Consider the following 21,742-nt stretch of genomic DNA (forward strand, 5'->3'; position numbering starts at 1 on the left):
TCCTTGTTTAAATTATTTAACCGAGTGCTTAACGCCTTCCTTATCTTGCCAACTTAAGCCAGTCCTTCCAGCTGCCAACACGGGGAAGTGGGAACACCCAAGGATAGGGCAGGATCTCCTTCCCCAGCACAACACAGCGTGGACGCGCGTCCTTCTCCCAGCCCCGCCGGGCCTGGCGCTCCCTCCCGTAACCCCGGGGGGACTTGCACTGCCTTCGCTCGAGCCTAAACCAATTTGCAGGACAGGGAACTCGGAGCGGCTTTCCCCGCCGCCGAGATCGGGGCTATGGCCAGGCACAAACCAAAGCTGTGCACGAGGTGACGGCCAGCGGCCAGAAGAGCTCTCCTCTGGGCTCACTCCTCCGCCTGGCAGACAAACCCAGCGAGGACATTTGCTGCCGCAGCAGTCCCATACAACAGCCGCTTTGAACACGCGCAGCTCTCCAGCAAGGAGCACGTCATGCTTTACAGATCAAGGCAAAACACCCCGAAGTCTCAAGGGCCGAGTGCTCTCGCTCGTCCCTGCCCGGCGCAACAACCCGGCAAAGCTCAGGGCCGGAGCCCCAGCCCTCCGACGCACACCGACACGGCCGCTGGTGTTCGTACAGCACGCGCCACAAGCGCTTATTCCCAACCAGGCCCATCAGTGCTACCGGACGCAAACAAAACCAGGGATATCCGAGACAATCACACAGCGGATGCAGCAGAAATGAATTCATTTATATTTGAACAAAGGCAAAAGCCAACGGGAGGTTAAACACGACAAGCTGGAAGGGAGTTCATTCGAAGACAGAGCCGAAGGGAGCGATGCCGAAACGGTACATTTCACTGCATCTTGTGGAACTGAAAAAGGAGTCAAAGCCAGCTGAGATTTAAACAGTTACAGCCAAGGAGTTTATCTTAGGATCTAAGCTGTGATTCTTCAGCTTTATAATTCTCCTTAATACGCACATCGTGGAGACTTCTGCAGCATATAGGAACATACCGTCACCCTGACTGACTGACCACCTTCGTACTGCTTATTGACAGACAAGTGCTGAAGCTTTATTTGTGCAAAGGCTGCTTTTATCTATAGGGACAGGCTGATAATGACAGCTGGATAAATGTTAACAGAACAAACTTTATTAGCAACTCGATCTATTTAAAAAAGGGGTCTCCACAAATTAGATCTGTAGATGAGTTTAGCCACCCTAAAAAGTGGTAATTCGGTATTATACAGCCACAACAGGGACAATGAAACTACCAAATAGGTTCTAGCTGTTCTTTTTATGGCATTGATTTTTTTTTTGATACATTCAAAGCATTATTGCATCAGAAAACATATCATGCATCTTTATGTTTCCAGACAAAATCACCTGTATTTGTCATTTCTAGCTACATCTCAAAGGTGCACCAAATCTACAGTTTTATGGTTTTAGTTGCATGCTTTGCCTATATGCATGCTGAGATAATAAATATTAAATACAGGAAAGAACATAAGAGAACCAAACTGACATAAGGAATATTTTATGGCAGCTCTGTTATGTTCTGCCAGTTAAAGAGCTCGTCAAAAAAATTGAGGTAACAACAGTGGCCACACCACTCAGCTGAGAATCGCTCAAAATTCACGGAAGTTTTCAGAAATTCAAGTACACAAACACCAGCTGCAACTTGTCAGAAATGCCAGAGAAATTAGGTTGGCTGCATTTTATTAGTCTATTAGCTGGCGTTCACACAGCTCCTTGTAAATCCTTTTTCTCACTCGGGGCATATCTTCCTGGGAGAACTGAAAAGGCTGGTCTAAGGCGAGGCACTTGCAGTACTGAGGAAAAGGAAAAGGCTCGATTGAAAAAAAGGACGTTTCGTACACAAACAACACAGGGCACCGAGTTTTAAAAAGCAGTACTCTTACCTGGAGCACGAAAACCCCACAGTCACTGTCATTTTTCTGTTGTGGAATGCACTAAAAGAAAAAGAAACAAGACGAGCCACGTTAGATCCTTACTCATCCTTTTGCTCTCTAAGTCCCGCTTAAAGGCCAAGCGGAGACTCGGGAAATCGATCGGGTGTCTCGTTCTCAGAGCTGGCTGTTCCGCTGCTCTACGAACTGCAGTTGTCATCGCTGTTTCTCAGCCCAGCCTTTGCAAGGTGACACTCAACACCTTGTTAGAGTAGCACCCAACGTTTAGAAAAATATATAGCGTAGGACAGAAAACAGATTACAAATCTTTCTTTCGAGTTTATTTTCTGTTAGTGACCTACACAGAACAGCTTCTCGATTAGTTTAAATAAATGTTTGTACAGCATTATCTGCTTTGCACAGGACCAAACCCTACCGGCAAAGTCCCCCAGGCCTAGGGGAAGGTTACTCTCCGCAGCCCTGCCGCTGGCGGGGGCTCTCGCCCCCCAGCCACGCCACGGGGGCCCAAAGGACGTGAAGGGTGCTGCATTGCCAGGCCACGGGACCCAGCGAAGCACTCGCAAACGCCATCTTTCAAACTTCGCTATTTCTTCAAACATGCTTCATTTTGATCCGCGGAGCTAAAAAGTCCCACTCACTAGCGCCGCTCCGTCTCCGGCACTGGAAGAGTCCCCGGTTTCCCCCAGCTCCCAGCTCTTGCGCCCCACAGACCGCGGGAGGGCAAACCCCGATTGCGCAGCACGTGCAGAGAGGAATAATGTCATCATTGTAGCAGCACCTAAAAATAATCCTGCGCAAGGAGGGAGCTGTTGGGAGTGTTTCTAGTGTGCAATGACCTGTTTTATATCTTTGGAGTTATTATGGGATGGCCACGCAATCCACATATTCCCTCATTTACACTACACACAAGTTATTCTCTTTTGTTGTTGCCAGGCTTTGTTTACTTGTGATCAAACGTACTGTGCCACAAACAGCCCTGGAGACCAAAGCCCTCTATCCACCGCAAACAGAAACGGAGGCAGCAGCAGCACCAGCCTGTTCCCTCCCTCCCCAAATCCCATCCCCTTGGCAGAGCTCAGAACGGGCCTTTCAGGAGAAGCGAGGGAGCCCAGTCTCCAGCTCGTTCAGCCCTTGACCTCGTGCCAACATGGGCACCAGGTACAGGTTTTGCTGCACGGATATTTAATTGTCCAGAGATGAGGCTCAGATCACCAAAAGTCATTTGCAGAAGGTATTAAAGACCTGGTGGGAGCCGAAGGAGCGGCAGAGCTCCAATTCCCACGCGTAACCACCCGTGTTGCTCCTACCACCCTCCACGTGGGCAGCAGAAAACAATTTACTACGTGTACAAAGATACGGGTTCAGGAGCAGCCTCCTAAAACCTCCCAGAAAGTCAGACGCCAGAGCTGGCAGTGATGCCATTTACCTTTGTCACAGCAGTCTGCCAACCCTGAAGGAACTCGGCGCGATTCTTCTCTTTCGCTTCAGTCAGCAAATACTTTCGAATGTTCTTCAAAAAGAAAAGGGAAAAAAGCAACAATATTATTCACCAGCTAAAGAACAGGAGAGAGACACTGACATCTTGGCTGGGATCCTTTTATCAAGGAGGATGAATTTCAGGTGAGCATTAAGCACTGGAGCTGAGCTCAGCTCTGGAGGTAAGGAGATGAACTCTGGTGGGTTCTCTGCCTTCTACCGTCAAGGCTCATTTTGGTCTATCAAGGGGATCATTAGCCCCGCAGCCCCCCCGTACACTGACATACTAAATACTAGCCCAGCTGTGGCCCTCGGGCACAGAGTGCTCGGACACGCGGGGACACACCGTGCAGTCCGGCACGCGTCCTCTCCTGGCTGACACCAAGACCCTTACCTTCACCGGGACAGCATTTTCCTGCCTGGATCTCCGTACAAAACACAGTTCTGCAGCTAATCAGCAAAGCTCCAGGGAGAGTTTTAGTGACATACAGGAAAAAATAGTCTGACACGGGTGAAGAGAAGGAAGCAAGATAAATGAGCCTATGGTCTTGGGTTAAGCAAATCCTTCTCCTTCTCTGAGAACAGGCTGGCGGTTTATAGCCCAGTTTAAACACGCTCCAGCACACTAATGTTCACCTCAGCGGGTGGATCACACTGGAGTTTTGGGTAATGGCCCCCATTCCCCTACAAAGGGCAGGAATAAAAGCAGCTGGTGTTTGCGAGACCTTTAAGTGCAAGTGCGGTGCCTGGAGCGGGGTGGATGGACGGGAGAGGCTGCAGGGCTGCGGAGAGGGACCTCCCCTGCACCGCAAGCTCAGGAGCTGGAGAGCACGAGGTCTCTCGCTCCCAGAACAAACATTATCCTCATCCTCAGCAATGCCAGCAGGAAACTAGTATCTTCATTCAGAAGTCCTAGCTGGGAACTCTCCTGGGTACAATAATTACTACTCTTCTGTAAGCCAACAACTACACGCAGTTAAAAGTAGAGGGCTGCTGCATCAAGCAAGCAATTAAGTTTACAAAATTAGCTTTTGTAAGAGGGTCATTACAATTTGCTAGTCCCAGCAAAAATTTTCCGGCTGCTCTTTACCACGAAGACTGATAATTTAACTCCAGCGCTGAGGTCGCAGCACCGAAAGGTTGCCGGGCTGCAATGAGAGGTGCCCAGCCCGCGCCCATGCAGAGAGGGGAAGAAGGCAGCGCGCTGTCGGCAGCGCCGTGACACGGACACCCCGCTGGGCAGCGCCCTCCGTCTCTCCTCCCAGCCAGGCGGCCTCCCCCAGGAAAGGCGTGCAGGTTACCGTTTCCCCAAGACAAGTCCCTCAGCAGTTTGAAGAGCTGCCTTTGCTCCCCTCCCGGCCACTCCGCTCCGTGGCACTTGGCTTCGAGCCCCTGCTTTCTGTGGGAGTGACAAGAGCGCCACAAAAGGTGCCGATTACACCTCGGGCTAATTAGGCAACAGGCAATCTGACCTCAACTCCCCGCTCTGGTGTGACCCTCAAGGGCCCTGCTTCAGACCCCTCAGCAGGACAAGCCGATGCTCATCTCACACACGGCAGGATGACGACAGACACGCTGCCTTTAACGTTTAGGGCTAAACGGAAACAGGGGGGTGGGGTGGTTTGGGTAAGATAACGGTTCAAACTGCAGACACAGCTCTTACCTCTACGCAAAACTTAAAATGAATGCCTTGGGAATCATAAAATGAAATAATTCGACTGGGGATGTTCACAGTAATGAGGGACCAGTGGACTTCCAGGTGAATAGGAATTAACAAGAGAGTCTTTTTGAACAAGTCCACCTGGCAAGAAGAACAACGCAGGTTAGAGACAATTCCGGGCACGACACCGCAAAGCAAGAGACCGATGTACCTAAGCCCCCTCTCCATCCCCTGACAGAAGTCTTCCATTTCTCCCTCCCCTCGTCCACCACATTGCTCGCGTTTGTCTCATACACAACTTATCAGCAGGCACAAAACCCCAGTGACAGCGGGGAACGCGGCTCAGGAGCATTGCAGAGTAGCAGCGTTAGCCACCGCTGTATTCGTGGCAAAAGCCCGCTCACGTTGCACTTTAACATCTGCATCCAAGTGGGGTTTCTTAAGCAAGGGTGGTAACGCAGTCGAGCCTCAATCTGCGTTAGCTACGTTCCTCGGCAGTGCCACCCCTGCAGGATGAACACCGCAGCTCCCATCGGAGCGGCGTGGTGGAGGGGTGGCGGATGAGGCAGTTGTGACCACAAACACCCCACAGACCAGCGCGGTGGGACTCCCTCCGCCGCCACCCCGGCTCTGCCACGTGTCGGAGGGAGGCAGAGGAGCACACGGTGCTTCGGCGAGCGGGGAAAGGCAGGGGGTGAAGAGAGAGCAGAATCATCCTTCCTCGAACCTGACTTTGCAGCAGATGCGCCGCGGTCACAGCAAGCAAACAAGAGAGACGGGCTCCGAGTACAGAACACGGAGACCGGGTACAACTCCCCCGGTGCCTGTGCGGCAGATGAGCCTTTATGCTTTTGGAAGCCAGTCAAGCCGGGGCCTTTCATGATTTTCCTTCTCCCCGCTACTCTTGAAATGGTTGTCTAATTGCTGGGGTTTTGGTGGTACAGTCCAGAAAATAAGCAAAAATAGAATATTGAACTAAATGAACTCATCCTGTCGTAAGATTTCTATGCTGCTTTTTTTTTTTGTTTGTTTCTTTTTAAGCACCGTGCGATTCAAACAGTACATAATTGCTGCACTAGTGGCAAAGGCAGGTCCTTTGTAGGAAAGAAAAGCGTATTTTTTGAGTAACAGTGGGAAGCTGAAGGCACAAAAAGGCCGGAGCGTTCACAGCAGTTATCAGCGAGCCTTGCGCACAGCAGGACTGTGACTGTCACCAGCACCGAGCATCACCGGTCCCACCGGCGGGGGCTGCCTCCTGAGCAGATCACAGCAGGCTCGCTGCACGGCCATCCGTCACTCTCGGAGAGAAGCAAAGAGACGCCAGCCAGCAGCCAGCTGAGCCCAGGAAGGAGAACTGGAGTAAGACAGATGAACTACACCTCCCGTGATGTCCAGCAACGGCAGAGCCGTGCCAAACTCGAGGGTCCTCACGTCACCCTACTCGTGGGATTGCTGCAGGCACGAAAACCTGTAGCAGAAGAGTGCCAAGAGGCAGCCAAAAGCTCAAAGGGTCTTTAGTTAAGACCTGCTGTACAGAAAGAACAGTGGCAAGCCAGGCTGGCTTCGGCTGGCCAACAAGACAGCGGATCTGAGCCGCAGGGCCAGTCCGGTCAGTGGCCAGAAGGGACGGGCACCAACAGGAGCTTTGACACCTCTGCAGCTGGAGAGAGAAGAGCACGTCCTTCTAGGCTCTGGCCTCCCATATCCCAGGAGAGCACGTTTATAAAACCTGGTATAAATCCCCCAGCGCGTTTAAAAAGCAGAAACAAGCTCCCCTTAATTGCACACTGCGGGACGAAGCAGTCTGTGGATCCTTCAAGAGACACCGCTTCGCTCTCATCCCTGCTCCAGAGATTCTTCAGGGTTGTGAGTGCAAGTGTCCGAGCAGCTGTCCTGCTCTCCCCTGCGCCCTCCCCAGCTGCAACACCAACACAGGTGCTGCCTGCAGAAACTACCTTCACTTTGGGGGTTTTTGCAAAACTCGGGTTGCTGGAGAAAAAGAACATCTTTTAAAAAAAATATCTGGGAATATTAAGCACCAATATTCAGTCTCTCTTTAAAGAGATTTTAATAAATTATATGAATAGATTTTATATTTGGATAATGAGTTCATCTCTAGCATTTCACAGATGTGGGCTATTTAAGTGCTTCTGCAGAAAGATCATACATTCAAGCATGGCCCTTGATTAGCCTTGCCTCATCTCCCATATTAGAAAGGACAAATGTTCACAGAAAAAGAGTACTGCTTTTCAGATTAGCTACCTCGGAAAATACCACAACCCATGGTCTGGTACGTGTTCTGGAAAGCAAGATGAATTCTGCTCTTGTCGCACGGACTTTGTCGCATTAACCATTGGTCCCCAGTTTCTGCTCTCTAGCACCTGTACGTGTCACTCAGGAGTAACAATTCAATTTTATCAAACTACCCCAGTTTGAGACAAAAGGAAGAAGCGGAATTAAGTCTGCTCCCCGTAGGTTACCGTACCTGGCACGGTCAGGAGCAGTAAGAGACATTTCTTGCAGCTGAATTAGCAGCTTGCACGAACATACACAAAGAGATAACCTGCCGCCGGCGAGGAAGGCATTCAAAGAGCGTTTTCACAACATAACTATACTAACTTGAGCGGTGCCAACCCACTGTTTCATTAGCCCCTCTCCGCTTTGTACAGCTCCTCGGCAAGCCCATCCTTCGCAGGTACCACCCCGTAGCCCAGTTTGGAGTGAGTGATTCAACCCAGCCCACGAGAACAGAGCGCTGGCGACAGGGCGTTGAAGGATACCTTTTTAGTCCATCGCTTTACCCCGTTATATCCTTTGGTTACGAGCTGTCTATGAAAAAAGCTGTTAAAGAAATGAACCTGAAAAAGAGAGAGAGAGGAGGAATGAGCACAGAAATCTTCACGCACAGTCATTCCCCTTCCCCCGGGATAATTTATACAAAACAACTTGTAATGAGGCATTATTTAATGCAGGTTTAGAAACAGAACCCCAGCAGGGACAAACAGAGGCTCTGCCAAGGCTGAACTATTGCTGTTCTTCAGCAAGCAAATACAGCACGCCTTGTTTCCCTATAATATATGACGTGAGCCACTGCAGCGCTTGCATTTACACTTTTCTGTCTCCAGGCACATCGTGCTTAATTTTTTGCTGGGGATGGACTTGGGAGAAAAACGCCAGGATAAGGAGTTACAGTTTTTGTTGTTCTTTACAGGGATTAAGGAAGAGAAGACTGGACTGGCAAAGGGGGGGTGTGGAGAAGGGAGTAACTTCTGCTTTTAGTTGCTGGAAGCTGAGGCTCAAAAAAAAAAACCAAACCCAAAAAAACCCCAACCCCAGATAAAAAATTGATCAAAACAGTTATGAGATTTAATCCAATGGTCATTTGTATTCAACTACTATGACCAGCTCCAGACAAAACCAACGTTCTGCTATTTAAAAGCATTTTTAGGTTATACCACATCCATTTTGTAACTAAAAACCTACATTTATTGCAAAAAATGTAGACTTCTGTTAAAAAAAAATATTATTTAGCTCCAGGTTAACACTATTATTCCCTGTGCTTAGCTTCTTGCAATTACAGGAACAGATTAATACAAATGGAAATCTGCAACATCTGTTTTTAATAATTCTGCTAGTATAGAGGTGGTGGAAGGCTTGAGTTATTACTTGAAAAAAAAGTTAGAAAATTCAGCATCTGAAAAGAGCCTAACACCCATTAGCTATGCCAACAGACTTCAAAACCACATTCTGAGGTACCAGCACAGAATCTCCCACGAGGATTTCAATTATGCACTATGAAGAAAAAGCAGACACAAGCAAACAGATACAATCTCCACCAGCACAACCCCGGCACACACTCGGGGAGTACAGAGAATACTAATGAAGAATCACCATCACCACCAATCAAAGCAACAACGCTCATTCTTCTGAGCTTGAAGATTTTAAGACTTACGTTCTGCAGAGCTCATCTAAAAATGGCTTTGTTTGGTTCTTCCTTTGTGGTCTCACCTGAAAATCGTTCAGCTCTACCAGCAAACAGATGGCTTTTTATAATTGCCACTGCTGCAAATGTAGTCACAGAAGGGGGGGGCTGTTTTCTTGATTTTTTTTTTTTCTTTTCTTTTTTTCAACTGCCACCAGCAGTTCGACACTGCAGTTGGAGAGCAGCGAGCGCTCTGTTGAGGATGCACAAACCCAAGAGAGTCCTGCAGAGTGAACGCTGCCGAGGAAGCGAGCAGCTCTGCGTGGATTCGCGTTCCCCAGGCAGGCATCTGCAGGGGGACACGGCTCAGCTGCCACCATTCATGGTTTGTCATCTCAGCAGAAACCCATCCTCATTGGGAATCTCAGCTGAAACACCTGGCTGGTGAACGAGGGCACGGGCAAAGCCCTTTAGAAGCTGATAAGCTGGAGACAGAAACCTCTGAGGGGAGAGTGGGAGGGGTGAAACCAGGGCACTTGTCTCCTACAGGTACCTCAGAACATCAGGCTACCACAGACACCTGCGGAGCCCGGCCAGTAAGTTCTGAACCAAGAGCACCAGCACTGAAAACTGCATTTTAGCACAGGAAAGTAAGAAAATCTGAGCGGCAGATAGCAACAAATGATAATGGACCCACTCAGAACATCACTGAGCTACATCTCGAGTCTGTATCCGATATACGTAATGTTTCACCCTTCCCTCTCAATCTCTCATTAGGTACATTTGCATAATAACAAAAACCCTCACCTTTTCAGGGACTGCATCCATTATGAGTTCACCATACATGTTAATGATCTGTAAGAGTTAGGAAATGTTTGAGTATGCACAGAACAGTTTTGTAAAACTCAAATTCCCAAGTTCCCGTAAACCGTAGGGCCCTTCACGCTTCCACCCCTAGGAGGAGGTGAGCAGCCACAGCAGCATGTGGCTGCAGTCTGAAGGACACGCACTCTGGAGCTAACGGCGGCTGGCCCGGAGAGAGACTGTAACTAGCTGCTTGAAGCCTGCCGCAATCTGAAATGCAGTTTAATTCAATTTAAATCTACTGGTGTGTGCCCTGGGCACTGCAGCCGCCTTGGCTTTTTGGCTGCGGGCCACAGTCTGCTGCTTCACTCTGCTGTTCTTGTCACCTGCTCAAGCTTGGGCACGGAGGCAGATGCTAAAACCTACATGGGTAGCCACTATTTTCCCAAAATAGCACAACATCATTTCTTCCAACGGGAACGGTTTAGTTGCGACACCTCCCATCTTCCAGACTTGTGACCCCTATTGCACCTGCCTTTGCAAAAGCTGCTCCCCACTTCTTTTACCTCGCACGTGCGCAGCAAGGATGGGCCACCTCGAACGCAGCAGCGGGCGCACCACCGATACCCCCATGTAAACGGGCTGGGAAAGGGAACACAAACACCAAGCATCTCTGACCTGGTCATTGAGCCAGTTCTGGCCTTCCAGTGTAGCTAAATCGTCCATATCTAGCATGTGCTTATTATAGAAGACCCGGAAATTGCAAGTGGAGGTTTTTGGATGTTTTTCCCGATACTTCATGATTTCCCTGGTGATAAAAGGTTTTCTAAAACAGGATTGAAAAGGCAGAAAAGAAAAATAAGTCAAGGTCATATCAAATGGACTTCTGTTCTGTTAGGTGTTAGACGTGGAGCGTGCAGTAGCAATGCAAGCAATTTGTCCTTAACAAAGTCTAGAATTTGATACTGCTACACACCTATGGGAGAAATCTTCATTAAAGACTTCTTTTAATCTTCCCATGACATCTTTTTCACAGAGTGGAACTAAACTGCCATATTTCTTCATAACTTCATCTAGGAATCCTTTAAATACACCAGAAAAATGAAAGTACAAACATGTAAAAAACCCTCCGAGTCCCCCAGCGCAGTAAAGCAGTCACCTCTTCCAAGCAGGAGCAGCAATCATTCTGCACCCAACCACCACACAGCACCCCACCTGGCAAGGGTATATTCCAGAAATCTAAGCTCAAATTGGCAACACCAAATAAAAGTAGGGGAAGGAGGACAAAAATGAAAAAGCAGGAATCTGATGACTCAGCTTTACGGGGGAAGATCAGACCCCCTCCTTCCCATATACCGGTATATCTACATCAAACCAGTGCTACAAGGAGAATCCGTCCCACTGCTCATTTCAATTAGCGTCTTACACACTTTTACTGCAACATGAAAAGCCATCAATTTCTGCAGCAGTTCCCACTGAAAACCCGGTCTCTTGTCCTTACAGTACGCAGAATCACTGTCCCCAAAGGCCAGCAGCCCTGGCTGGCAGAGGGCCGCGGTCGGTGGGGTCCTCTGCTGCCCCCAGGGCGAAGGGAGGAGGCACCGGGCAGCCCCTGGGCGGCTTTAACCCGTGTACCCGGGGGACGGCAGTGAGGGTGCCGCGGACAGCCACGTCAGCCTGCCACCACTTGGGAGACCACGACACCAGAAACAAGAGATATTAACGAGGAAATAATGAAGAGATGAATGCTGGAAGAATTAAAAAACCTAGGAAATAGATATTTTTTTTTCTTCTCAGATATAACACTGGAACAGTGGAGACATAAATCCCACCCAAGCATCCAAACCCACTTTGAGAATGAAAGAGAATGGAAAACAGGATTTCAACACTTGCTAGGGAATAAGAGAAAAAAGACCGAGTTGTCCGGCTTGCTGAAAATGAGTTTTCAAAGGCAGCAGAAAGCACGTGTTGTGAGCTCAGAGCCCAGGGAAAGGCAGCGGCCCGAAGCCAGGACTCCTCAGGCCTGGCTGGGACACAGCGTCGCTGCCCAGTGCGCGTTCAGCGCTCTGTTTACTGAAGCTTTAACAGTATTTCCTGGAAACTTTCAAAGATCAGGATGGGAAAAAGCAAGATGAGAGGAACACCTGACAGAAGAAAGTGCCAGAACAGCAGCAGTAAGAAAAGAACAAAAAAAAGAAAGGAGGGAGACCAAGAACAAAACAGAACGAGAAGGAGAAAAGCAGTGAAGATCTAGCAAGACGTAGGGAAGAACCCCTGGATGTGCGTCAGAAGGAGGGGGACTGAAGAGGGAGATCAGAGGAGGAAGAATGCTTCCCGGGAAGATCCCGGTCCACGCTCGCCTCACCTTTGATCCCTCATATCTCAGCAGGCTGGGACAGGGAGGATACTGCTCACCCTGGCTACGAGTCTAGGCAGAAGATGTATGGGCATGTTGTACCTTACTCTCCGTGAATATATAACATTTTAAAAGCTTTTTCTTCACACACACAGAGGAGGGACCGATCTCACAGTCACAGCCAGCAGCAGCAGAGCTCCAAGGGACCTCTCGCTGCGCGGACCTCGCCTGGGCTGCTGCAACTGCGGAACTCGGGAGGGAAACACGAAGTTCCAGCGTGGTGCAAGATCAGAGACCCATCGCAACGAGGATTTACCGTGGAGCTCTGCCTGACACCTCACAGCACATCAGGGTGCACTAAACACCGCAGCCCGTTAACGGGCCAGCTCAGCTGCCGCAGAGAGCTCAAACCCGAGAGCACCCACACCACCTCCACCTCCTCCATGCAGCCACCCAGCAACTCCTGCCAGGTCAGCAGGGCCTTTTCGGGTGCAGTTAATTGTTAACGACACTCCTGAACAGACAAGAACTTCTGTGCATAGTTATCCCAAAATTAAAATTCTTTTTTACAGCTCTTCGGCCGAGAAAACTCAGCAGCGCTGTACTGTCGGTGTGAGTGTACGTAGCGCAGACCTGGCTTCTGTCCTCGGGGAGGAACCCTTCGCTCGGAGGGCAATGGAAACTCGTCTGCCCTACTCTCATTCAGAAGCTAGGCAAGAATTCTCTTAAAATTGTCAAGTGTGGGAAAGTTTAGTGCATTTGCTGTCTGTCTTTTTATTTTTCTTTTAAGCTATTCAGGCCCCCCGTGAACAAGACTATGACTGCCTATCAGACCACAAAAATTTAACCTTTGCCACCCTGATACAATCTTGGCTCTTGGCTGTCACAGAAGGATTACGTCTCTTCTTCTGCTGGACAAACTTTAAAACTCCATCGCAGAAGTGGCCAGTTCGCTGTTGTACCACAGTTTCTCACACAGCGCCCAGTCCTTGTTGGATCACATAAAGCCAGTCAGAGAAACACACCCCACGCTACCTCGTGGATACGGAGAGAGAAACACACCCCACGCTACCTCGTGGATACGGAAAGCTAAATCACCTCTTGAGGTTCAATGTCTCCTTCACATTCTGCTTTAGAGAATCAATTGCAGAACTGCAGGACAAAAAGGCGGGCAGTAAAATCAGAGCGTGTCAAACCTCAAACAATCCCTTTAACACCAGCTTCAGGTTCACGGGAACCTACGAAGCCAGTTTCTCCAGAGGACGACTTCAGTTATCAGAACACCACGGAACTGGAACACTGGATTATCAGCACTAGGTGGTACCACGTGTTAGCCCACTGCTCCTCACTACGTGTATAGTACACCGCTATACATAAACAAGACACCGATTACTATTTTTACCACAGTTCTCTTTAGAGCGAGTATCAAATACTGCGTGCTCAGCATTCAGTGAAAAAAATCCCAAAGCCTTTTTGCTGAACCTTTGCTAAGACTAGTCTTGCCTTTTAAAAAAAATATTGTCTAATAAGAGTCACTAAGCCTACTTTGTGAACAATCAGAGAGAAAACTAAGTGATAATGAGCGATATTTGGCTATCAAAACCTGAGATTCGTGAAGGGATTTAGTTTCAGCCTGAGACAGAGCAAGAGAAGAGAGGGTGAGGCTGGAAGGAAGTGTAAGAACACTAAGGAGTTTCAAAAACCAAGAGTAACAACTGTCAACCATTTAAAAAACTGGAAGTTTTAACCCCATATCATCTTCAGAAACCACATGATAAAAGACATTTTAAACGTCTAGGAGCAATTTTCCACAAAGATTCCAATTAAATGACATTGTACTCTCTAAAACAAAAGCAGCAGAGTCAGCATTCGACTATCCCCCAAACCGGCCTGACACAAGCACGGGTTTGTTCTTCCTGCAGCTCTCCTCTTCGCAGCCTCGCTTCATCAAGTGTTATGCTAAGCACCCTTTACAATTCACAGTAAGAAACCATTTTAACAAAGGAATTAACGCAACATGTAAACTCTGGAAGCCCTAGGATATGTAAAAGGTATACCACAAAGCCACGCTGCCAACTGCTCGTCAGCCACCCGGGAAGCTTTCTGACTCGTCCTTTTGCCTCCCTTCCGAGTTCCTGATTGTAGTTCTGTGCTTTCTGGTGAAGGCTCCTCGAGAGGACTTTTACAGTAAGGGTGATCTAGTAACTTTGCACTGAAAACGTCCGGGTTTAAGGAGCCCTCCACTTCCATTTGGCTCGAGCTGTCCTCATTTTGTGCCAGCTCCATGGATAAAGGTCCATTTGCGAAATTATCATTGACATCAGAATCCTGCAAGGAGGATTGCAACAGTACCATTCCATCTACACCCATAACCTCATTAGGTTCTGCCTCATCTTGACCGGAAACAGCAATTTCTTTTCCTGCCACGGAGACGAAAATGTCTGAGCAGTGACAGTCGGCCAGAGCCCCGTTGGTCTCCACCCGGGGCAAGGTCTCTGCCCCCGGAGAAGCTCCAGCAGGCAGTTCTGCTGGGACAGCATCCGCACCGCCGTCCTGCCCTGCGGATTCCGGCTCCTCAGCACACGGTAACGCGTCCTGCGTGCGGCAGAGCTCGGCTGCGCCTATTTCGTTCTCCTCGCCTAAGGACTCGGGTGTATTATTGTTCATATCTGATAAGCTGTACCGGTTCCAAAGACGGTTGCTTTTAGATTTCCAGGAGGAAAGCCAATTACACAATCCACTTTCAAAATCCCGCTGGAGCGTCTCTCGATGGTCCCTCGTAATTTTCTCCACCCACCTTGGCTTGATTTTTCTCAATTTGCAGGTTTTGCCTCTTGCTCGAAGTTCCGCCGATTTTATAATTCTATACCGAAACCTAACCATAGAAAGTTTCTTATGCATCATAAATAAAGATCTCTTTTTTACAGTATGATGGTTAGATTTGGACCTCTTTATAGCTGTCAAGGGGCCACAAGTTCCATTCCACTCCCTTTGCAACAGCATTTCCTTTTATAGTTGTTTAAAACTACCAGGATTGTGTTGCCCTCACCATTATTGCTCTCCTTCCCGCTATAGACAAAACCACCTTTCTTCACAGGTAAGGCAGCACCATCCGGCGTCCCACATGAGACATGATGGACATTGCCAGAGGTGCCATTAAGGACAGCGACAGTTTCAAATTCTTCATTCAAGGGATATTGACTGTGAAAGGACTCTTTGTGGAGTTCTCTTACTTCTTCTCCAGATGGGCTTTCGGCTTTGCGATCGGGACAGGATCTTTTTGCTCTCAGTAGTTTTGTGAGGAAAGCTGTGGGGTTCAACAGGAGGGTTCTGATGGGGTTCTGCATTTACAGGCACATGTGGAGCCCACCTGCCTCGGAGCTCGAGCGCCTGCCTTCTGCACTGCAGTCTCCCGTACAGTTTGTTGTGAGTTAAGCTCACGATTAGCCGAGCGCTCTGTCTTCTCTTCTTAGCTAGGAGAAATTGCCTTTGGAAGCAGTATTTCCCAAGCTCCCCAAATCCAGTGGTCCATCTTCTAGACTGCGCCGGCAACTGACTTCTTTTCCAACGCAAATGTCTTCTATGGTTTTTCATTTTTCTGCTGCATTATGATCTTGAAAAACAGCTGAAAGAACAAGGGAAAGGAATTCAGAGTTATCTGGACTGTAACACAATAGCAAAACACTGCGGCACATTCCTCAGGAACGTGCCTATCTAAGATTCCACCCGTCCTCCAAACGCAATCCTGTGTTCCCCAGGACATTCTCACTTGCCCCTGAAGGAAAAAGAAGCAATAGCTGACACGGCTGGGTGCGTAATGGAGCCCTTCTCATTTACCTGCCCTCGGGGTAAGGCCGTGCCCAGGTAACCCCCAGCCCACGCTCGCCTGTCATTTCTCACTCCTGCGCCTGGGCTTGGCTCTCGCTCCATCCCCCGCTGTAGAGCGAGCACGGCTAGCTAGCTTGCCTCAAAAGGTGTTTTGAGGTATTTAAATAGGTATTCAGAGGTGTTTAAAGTCTGACTTAAGAAGCTCTTCTGCATTTTTCACTCTACTCCGCCATAAACAGGAGGTGTCTTTTTTCTTTTGTGGAGCAGTGGGAGGGGAGTAGAAACGCGGAGAGGACGAAGAGTATCGTTTAGTGCTCGGTGAGGTATCCCCGCCATACAGAAAACAGTCCAGACTTCACCACCTACAACCTAGAAAGGAACGCTGTACCTGCACTGACAGAGATGCGCACGATGGCACAGCTTAACAGTATGAGCCCTGCAATAGGTGTTTTGTAACCCCCTGCGAGTCACCACACAACTCAGCTATCACGAAAATCAGGGCATAACATCTCGTCCTGCCAATTTTCTCATACTTGCTCTTTAGCACCCACATATTTCTCCAGACTAGATCCAGTTTGTGCCTGCTTGTACGCTACAAACTCCACAAGTCTGTCTATTGCGTACCGTACCTCCCAAAGATTCCTCCAGTGCCCCCAGGAAACACCAGCCAAACCACAGTCTGGCTGGGACAGCTAATTCCAGCCACGCTTCCATCCTGGTACGGCAAACCGACCCAGCACAACCACGGCGTTCTCAACCGAGCCACGTACACAAGGGGCTTCTGCCAGCCCTGAGCGCTCGAGGAAGAGCACAGCCCACGAAGGTGGCGGCTCCGCTGCTCCCCAGAGCCTCAGCAGCACCTGCCCCGCAACCCTGCGCCATCCCTGCTGGAGGTGAAGGGCGCTCCTGAACCATCTGCAGTCATCGCTTTTCTCCTCGCTGTCCGTCCTGGTGTGAGCGACACAGGGCTCATTTCTCTTCTAATGCTTGGGAAAACTGCACTTTTAGAAGACTCTAGTGTCTGAATTTGTGAAAATATGTACTTTATAACCCACACCAGCTATAGCATGTGGGATTCAAGGTCTCAGTGTTTCGAGCTCGCCAGGTGCAGGGATGAGGAGGGGCGAGACGCGGGCACTTGCCCCAAGCTGCCAACAGGGTTATTTCATACCATGAATGGCACGTTCAATAGAAATTAGGAAGTTTGATGAGGATTCTCTCTCTCCCTTGACGCCTGCCACCCTGAGCACTCCTCGCCCCGCTGCCGGAGCCCTGAGCCCTTCCCTTCCTCGCAGGGTGCCACATCGGCTGTCCCTGCGGGGAGTGCACGGCGCCCTGCTGGGGGTGGGCTGGGTATAGTCCCGGTGTATTCTATATTGGCATCGGGATCAATATTGGTTCTTCAGTGTTGTTAATGTTAATTATTCAGTCTTATCTTATTAAATCTATTTATATTTCAAACCTTGTCTTTCCTTGTTTTCCCCCGCTTCCCCTTCCCGGGTGGTGAGGAGTCACCGGGTGATGGAATAATTGTCTAAACGACAATAAACTGTAGCGGGTTTCCTCAAACCACCACACCGTCCCCTAGCGCAGCCCGACAAGGAGCATCGCCTCCGCGGGCACCCGGGAGCAGGCGCCAGCAGCCCGGGTCAGGCGGGAGCCGGAACGCCCACAGCCGCCCCCGCTCCACCCGGGACAGGCTGAGCCGACGCTCGCGGTGGGAAAACACTGAACTGGGTCCTAGCAAAGGTAAGTCCTGACAACAAAAAGAACGTGAGGCGAACTTGAACTGGGAGACAAGAGTGGAGCCACAGCTTCCACACAATCAATTGCAACTGCAATCGAAATAGCTCATTTGCTCATTAGTGTCATGAAATCCAGCTTCGTAAGCTGCAACAAAGGAAGACTTTAGGAAGGCTATTCTACCCACCTGTTCTCCTGCTTCATGTTTAACTTAGATCATTAAAAAAATGCTTTGCATTATAACTCACAGGATTAAAAAATACTTCAGGTTTGTCTGTGATGCACGCACCAATTTGTCCACGTTGAAAAGTTTTTTCTGTACAAAAAAGTTTCTCCTTAAAATGGGAAAAAAGCCTGACTAAGCCACTTAATCCAAGCAAACCTTTCCTGCCCTCCCCTCTCCCTTTTCAAACATAATCAGTTTTGAGTCTGGATCCCTTTAAAGCAAAGGCCTCCGAGGAGCAGTTAATCCCAGTCCTGGGAGCTGAAACAGTTCACTTTTCTAATAGCAGTATTACTTAGAGTGACAAAAGATAATCCATACGCAAATATTTAATTAAAGGTGCTGCTTGAAGAACTTATTTTCCATCAGTGCTGCAAGAGTATTACTGGTTTTCCTTGGCAACACACATCAGCAAGGCGAAAGGACAGCTTAGAAGCGCGCTGCTAGAAAAGGAACCGAAGCGAGCAACATGAGACCAGAAATAAATCAAGCACCACCCAAAGTTTAGGGACAGGAAGAGAAAGTCACATCTTCGCCCCATACACTGACAGAGATGAAAAACCTCTGCAGCCGAGGAACCGGCACCACTAAAGGAGTCATTTAGCCGGTACAAGCTGTACCGCCGCTGCCCAGCCTACACCAGCGAAATCTTAAGCCCAGGAAAGCCCAAGACAGCTGTAACCTCCCTGAGACCAGAAGTGAGAGGATTTACTGTCATTAGCCCTCAGCCCTTCAGCTGTGTTTGAGACACCATCTGCAAATGATTAAATATTAAAAGGCACAATCTCTTTTGCACTGGACAAAGACGACCACAAACTGTTACAGGTCTGTACTAATGGCAGATTCTGGTTATAAATTTGCTTTGTACTCTAAGCTTTTAAAAATATATTCGGGAGCCGCCCAGTTTTCAGAACCGAGACTTATCCCAAGAGCTCTGGTAAGTCACAAGCGAGCAGGACTTTGTGTCAACCCACCAGAAAGTTGGCATAAAATTCACTGAACACCTACACAAGAGGAACGGGGGAATGCGAGGCCCTTGATCCTTTACTGAGTAACAGATTCAGCGCAGACACGTGCCCCATTTTCCTTAGAGCAATTAGCAGCTCTCTCCATTTGCAACTTACATGGCTGCAGCTTATGTCACCTTCAGTGAAATTAAGTACTGGAAAAGACACTACACATTTGCATCTTTCACCAGTTTTAAGCCTGTTGCAGTTTAACTGTTAATTAATCCTTGGCAGTCCTATTTATTTTTGGCAGGTTTCGAAGCCCAGGTCTACCCGGGGAGCACAGGCAGGAAGAGGGCAGTCCCAGCCCGTGCTGCCCACAGGACTGCGAGCCGGGGTTTCCAGCTGCCGGCCGAAGCCTCAGGCCGCAGCACCCTTCTGCCTGCACACCAGCGGCAGAAACCCGCGGCCACGTCCTGCTTCCGTCACCACGAGCCACCCGGGGCCGCGGCCGGGCGGCAGGTCTAGGTACACACACAGCTGGTGACTCGGACACAGCTCACCGGGTAACTCCTAGGGTTCTTTTCCCAGACTGACCAGATTTTAATAGTGCTATTCAAAATGTAAAATCAGCTTGTTTTGAAGAGCATCAGTACCGTAAGCAAAGCAAAGAGCCCTGGGAGCACGGCGTTGTGCAGGCACGGTGGCTCCCGCGTCTCCCGCTCCCACGGGAGGCGGCGGTTCTCGCAAGCACTGGGTGATCCCAGCCTTTCCCAGTGGAGATCTGGGGCAGGCTCTCAGAGGCAGGAGACAGGCAGGAAAGCGAACGCGGGCCTGAGGTCGGAGAGGCGGGATACACGGTGCAGGAAGATGCCCTCCCTCCCCCATCCGGAATCCAAAACTGGAAGGAGAGAGGGGAAGCTGGGGAAGGGTGTCTCTCAAACCGCCTGGCCAGGACCCAGCCGATGAGGCCAGGAAGTCTGCAACGATTCAGTTAGCACACGCAGAAGCAATGCAGGGTCATGGCACCGGGAACCATCTCCTCTTCGCTTCCTTTTCTGACCTGCCCAGCGCCGTGCTGTGAGCTGTTAACCAAACGTTTTGCCCCAGAGGTGAAACAAGCCTGAGGGAAATGCGCTTTGACAAAACGTAGAGTATTAGCACAAGACCACACAGAAATGGCCAAAGTCCAAAGTTACTGACTCCCGGGAAGCCAACAGGGCACGGAGCCGATGACCTCAGTCACCGCAGCGCAAGGCTTGAACTCTTACAAGCACTTTGGTCTCTTCCCTTCTCTCAACTCCTGCTCTGGGGAACTCACCCACAGTCTCACCTCCTCGGCTACACGTCTGCTAAACTCATTTCTGGTAAGATGATTACAATTTACTTAGGGAAACATCCTCCTTTAGGCTAAACTAGATGAGCGGAGATATGTATATCAGATAAAAAGGCACTTAAGAGAAATATTGTCACAAATCAGAGTGATGAAAGAGAAAAAAAATTCTGGATTAAAGAACCCAAAGTTACTTTTGTACAAATAAGGCATAAGGACATAAACAATTTTTAATCTTCAGGCTTTAAATTGACTTCAATGAGACTTCACTCCAGCTTTGTCCCTTCCCTCCTGAATACCTCTAGCAAGAAAGAAGCATGGAAATAGCTGAAACAAAGTCCATCAACCTTTGCTGTCTAAGCCCTGCAAAGGGAACAGAAACTGCGATCCCAGTCGAGGTCCTCGCACGTGTCTCCTTTATGTTTTCTAAAGGCTTTCCTTAAGAAACAGAATATTTTCACCAGCATTAAACACACGCTCCTGCAGCTTTGTAAAAAGATGACTTCTCTACTCGTGTTAGCGACAGGCACGCAGGTCAGTACAGGTGAGGCTACAACCAGAGGCGACCGCTTCTCTCCGGAGCTGGAAGGAGCCCAGCCCGGCGGCGGCTGCAGGGGGTCCGTGTCAGCCCAGCCCCAGCCGAGGGAGCGGCCCTGCCGCTGCCCCAGCCCCCGCCGGGCTCCCGGCCCCGCCGCCAGCGCAGCCCGGGCTGGGAGGGCTCGGGTGGGGACAGGGAAAGGGCCCCCGAGCAGGTACGGCTCCGCTTACACAGCGGGAACGGCTGGGAGCCTCCCTGCGAGCCGGGCACAGCCGGGGGCTGAGCGCTGGGGTCACGATGATGGAAAAAAGATATCGATGTATATCAACCGAGAACCCCTTTCTGCAGCCGCCCGGCTCCACCAAACCCTGGCTCTCCCGGTCCCGGCGTCGCGGCCGGTCCGCCCGAGCTCCCCGGGGGAGGCCGGCACCGAGCGGCTCCGCACCGACCCGGCTCTCCCGGGTCCCGCCGGCGCCGCCACAAGGCCCGGGGCCACCAACCAGCGCCCGCCCCGGCGCCCCCCCGGGCGGGCCGGGCCGGGCCGGGCCGCAGCAGGGCCGGGAGGCAGCACAGCGGCCCGGGACGGGCCGAAGCCGGGCAGAGAAGCCCCGGGCGGGCGCCGCCTCCCGCTCCCCGGGCCCGCACTGCGGGGCCGAGCACGGGCCGGGCCCGCCGCCCCCCGCCTCACCTCCGCCCGCCGGGGCCGCCCGCCTCATCCCGGCCGCCGCCGCACGCCGGGCCCGATCGCGCTGCGCCGGCGCCGCCGCGTCAGCCCTGCGACGGGGCGGGGGGCAGCGGCCGGCGGGGCAGCGCGCCTGCGCCCGGCCGGCCTGCGGGGCCTGCGCGGCCGGCCCGCCCGGAGCCCCCGCCCGCGCCGCGCCGGGCCGGGCCGGGCCGGGCCGGGCCGCGCCGGGCCGGGCCGCGCCGGGCCGGGCCAGGCCGCGGCGGCCGGTCGGGGCCGGAGGACGTGGCCGCGCCGCCGCCCCGGGCGCGGGGAGGGAGTGCGGCCGGTT

The 21,742-nt window shown here is 50.7% G+C and overlaps 1 protein-coding gene across 1 annotated transcript; it reads right to left on the minus strand.

The window, feature by feature from the left end:
* Positions 1-698: 698 nt before the first annotated feature.
* On the minus strand, positions 699-21,526 carry SENP5 (SUMO specific peptidase 5). Its single transcript, XM_074590850.1, has 10 exons — positions 21,418-21,526; positions 14,175-15,742; positions 10,738-10,843; positions 10,440-10,587; positions 9,765-9,812; positions 7,816-7,893; positions 5,039-5,176; positions 3,326-3,409; positions 1,891-1,941; positions 699-1,800 (listed from the first exon to the last, which is right to left on the minus strand). Exons 2-10 carry the CDS (start codon positions 15,118-15,120, stop codon positions 1,690-1,692), a joined length of 1,710 nt encoding a protein of 569 aa, XP_074446951.1. The 5' UTR covers positions 15,121-15,742; positions 21,418-21,526; the 3' UTR covers positions 699-1,689.
* Positions 21,527-21,742: the final 216 nt, after the last annotated feature.

This window comes from Larus michahellis, chromosome 6, assembly GCF_964199755.1.
Source record: "Larus michahellis chromosome 6, bLarMic1.1, whole genome shotgun sequence".
Lineage (NCBI taxonomy): Eukaryota > Metazoa > Chordata > Aves > Charadriiformes > Laridae > Larus > Larus michahellis.

Excerpts from the sequence above, each read along its gene's own strand:
- SENP5 (XM_074590850.1), bottom strand. The coding sequence starts at position 15,120 with ATGCTGTTGCAAAGGGAGTGGAATGGAACTTGTGGCCCCTTGACAGCT. Across the intron at positions 10,588-10,737 it reads AATGAAGATTTCTCCCATAG|AAAACCTTTTATCACCAGGG; the intron begins GTGTGTAGCAGT and ends ATCCTGTTTTAG. Across the intron at positions 9,813-10,439 it reads AGAACTGGCTCAATGACCAG|ATCATTAACATGTATGGTGA; the intron begins GTCAGAGATGCT and ends TAACTCTTACAG.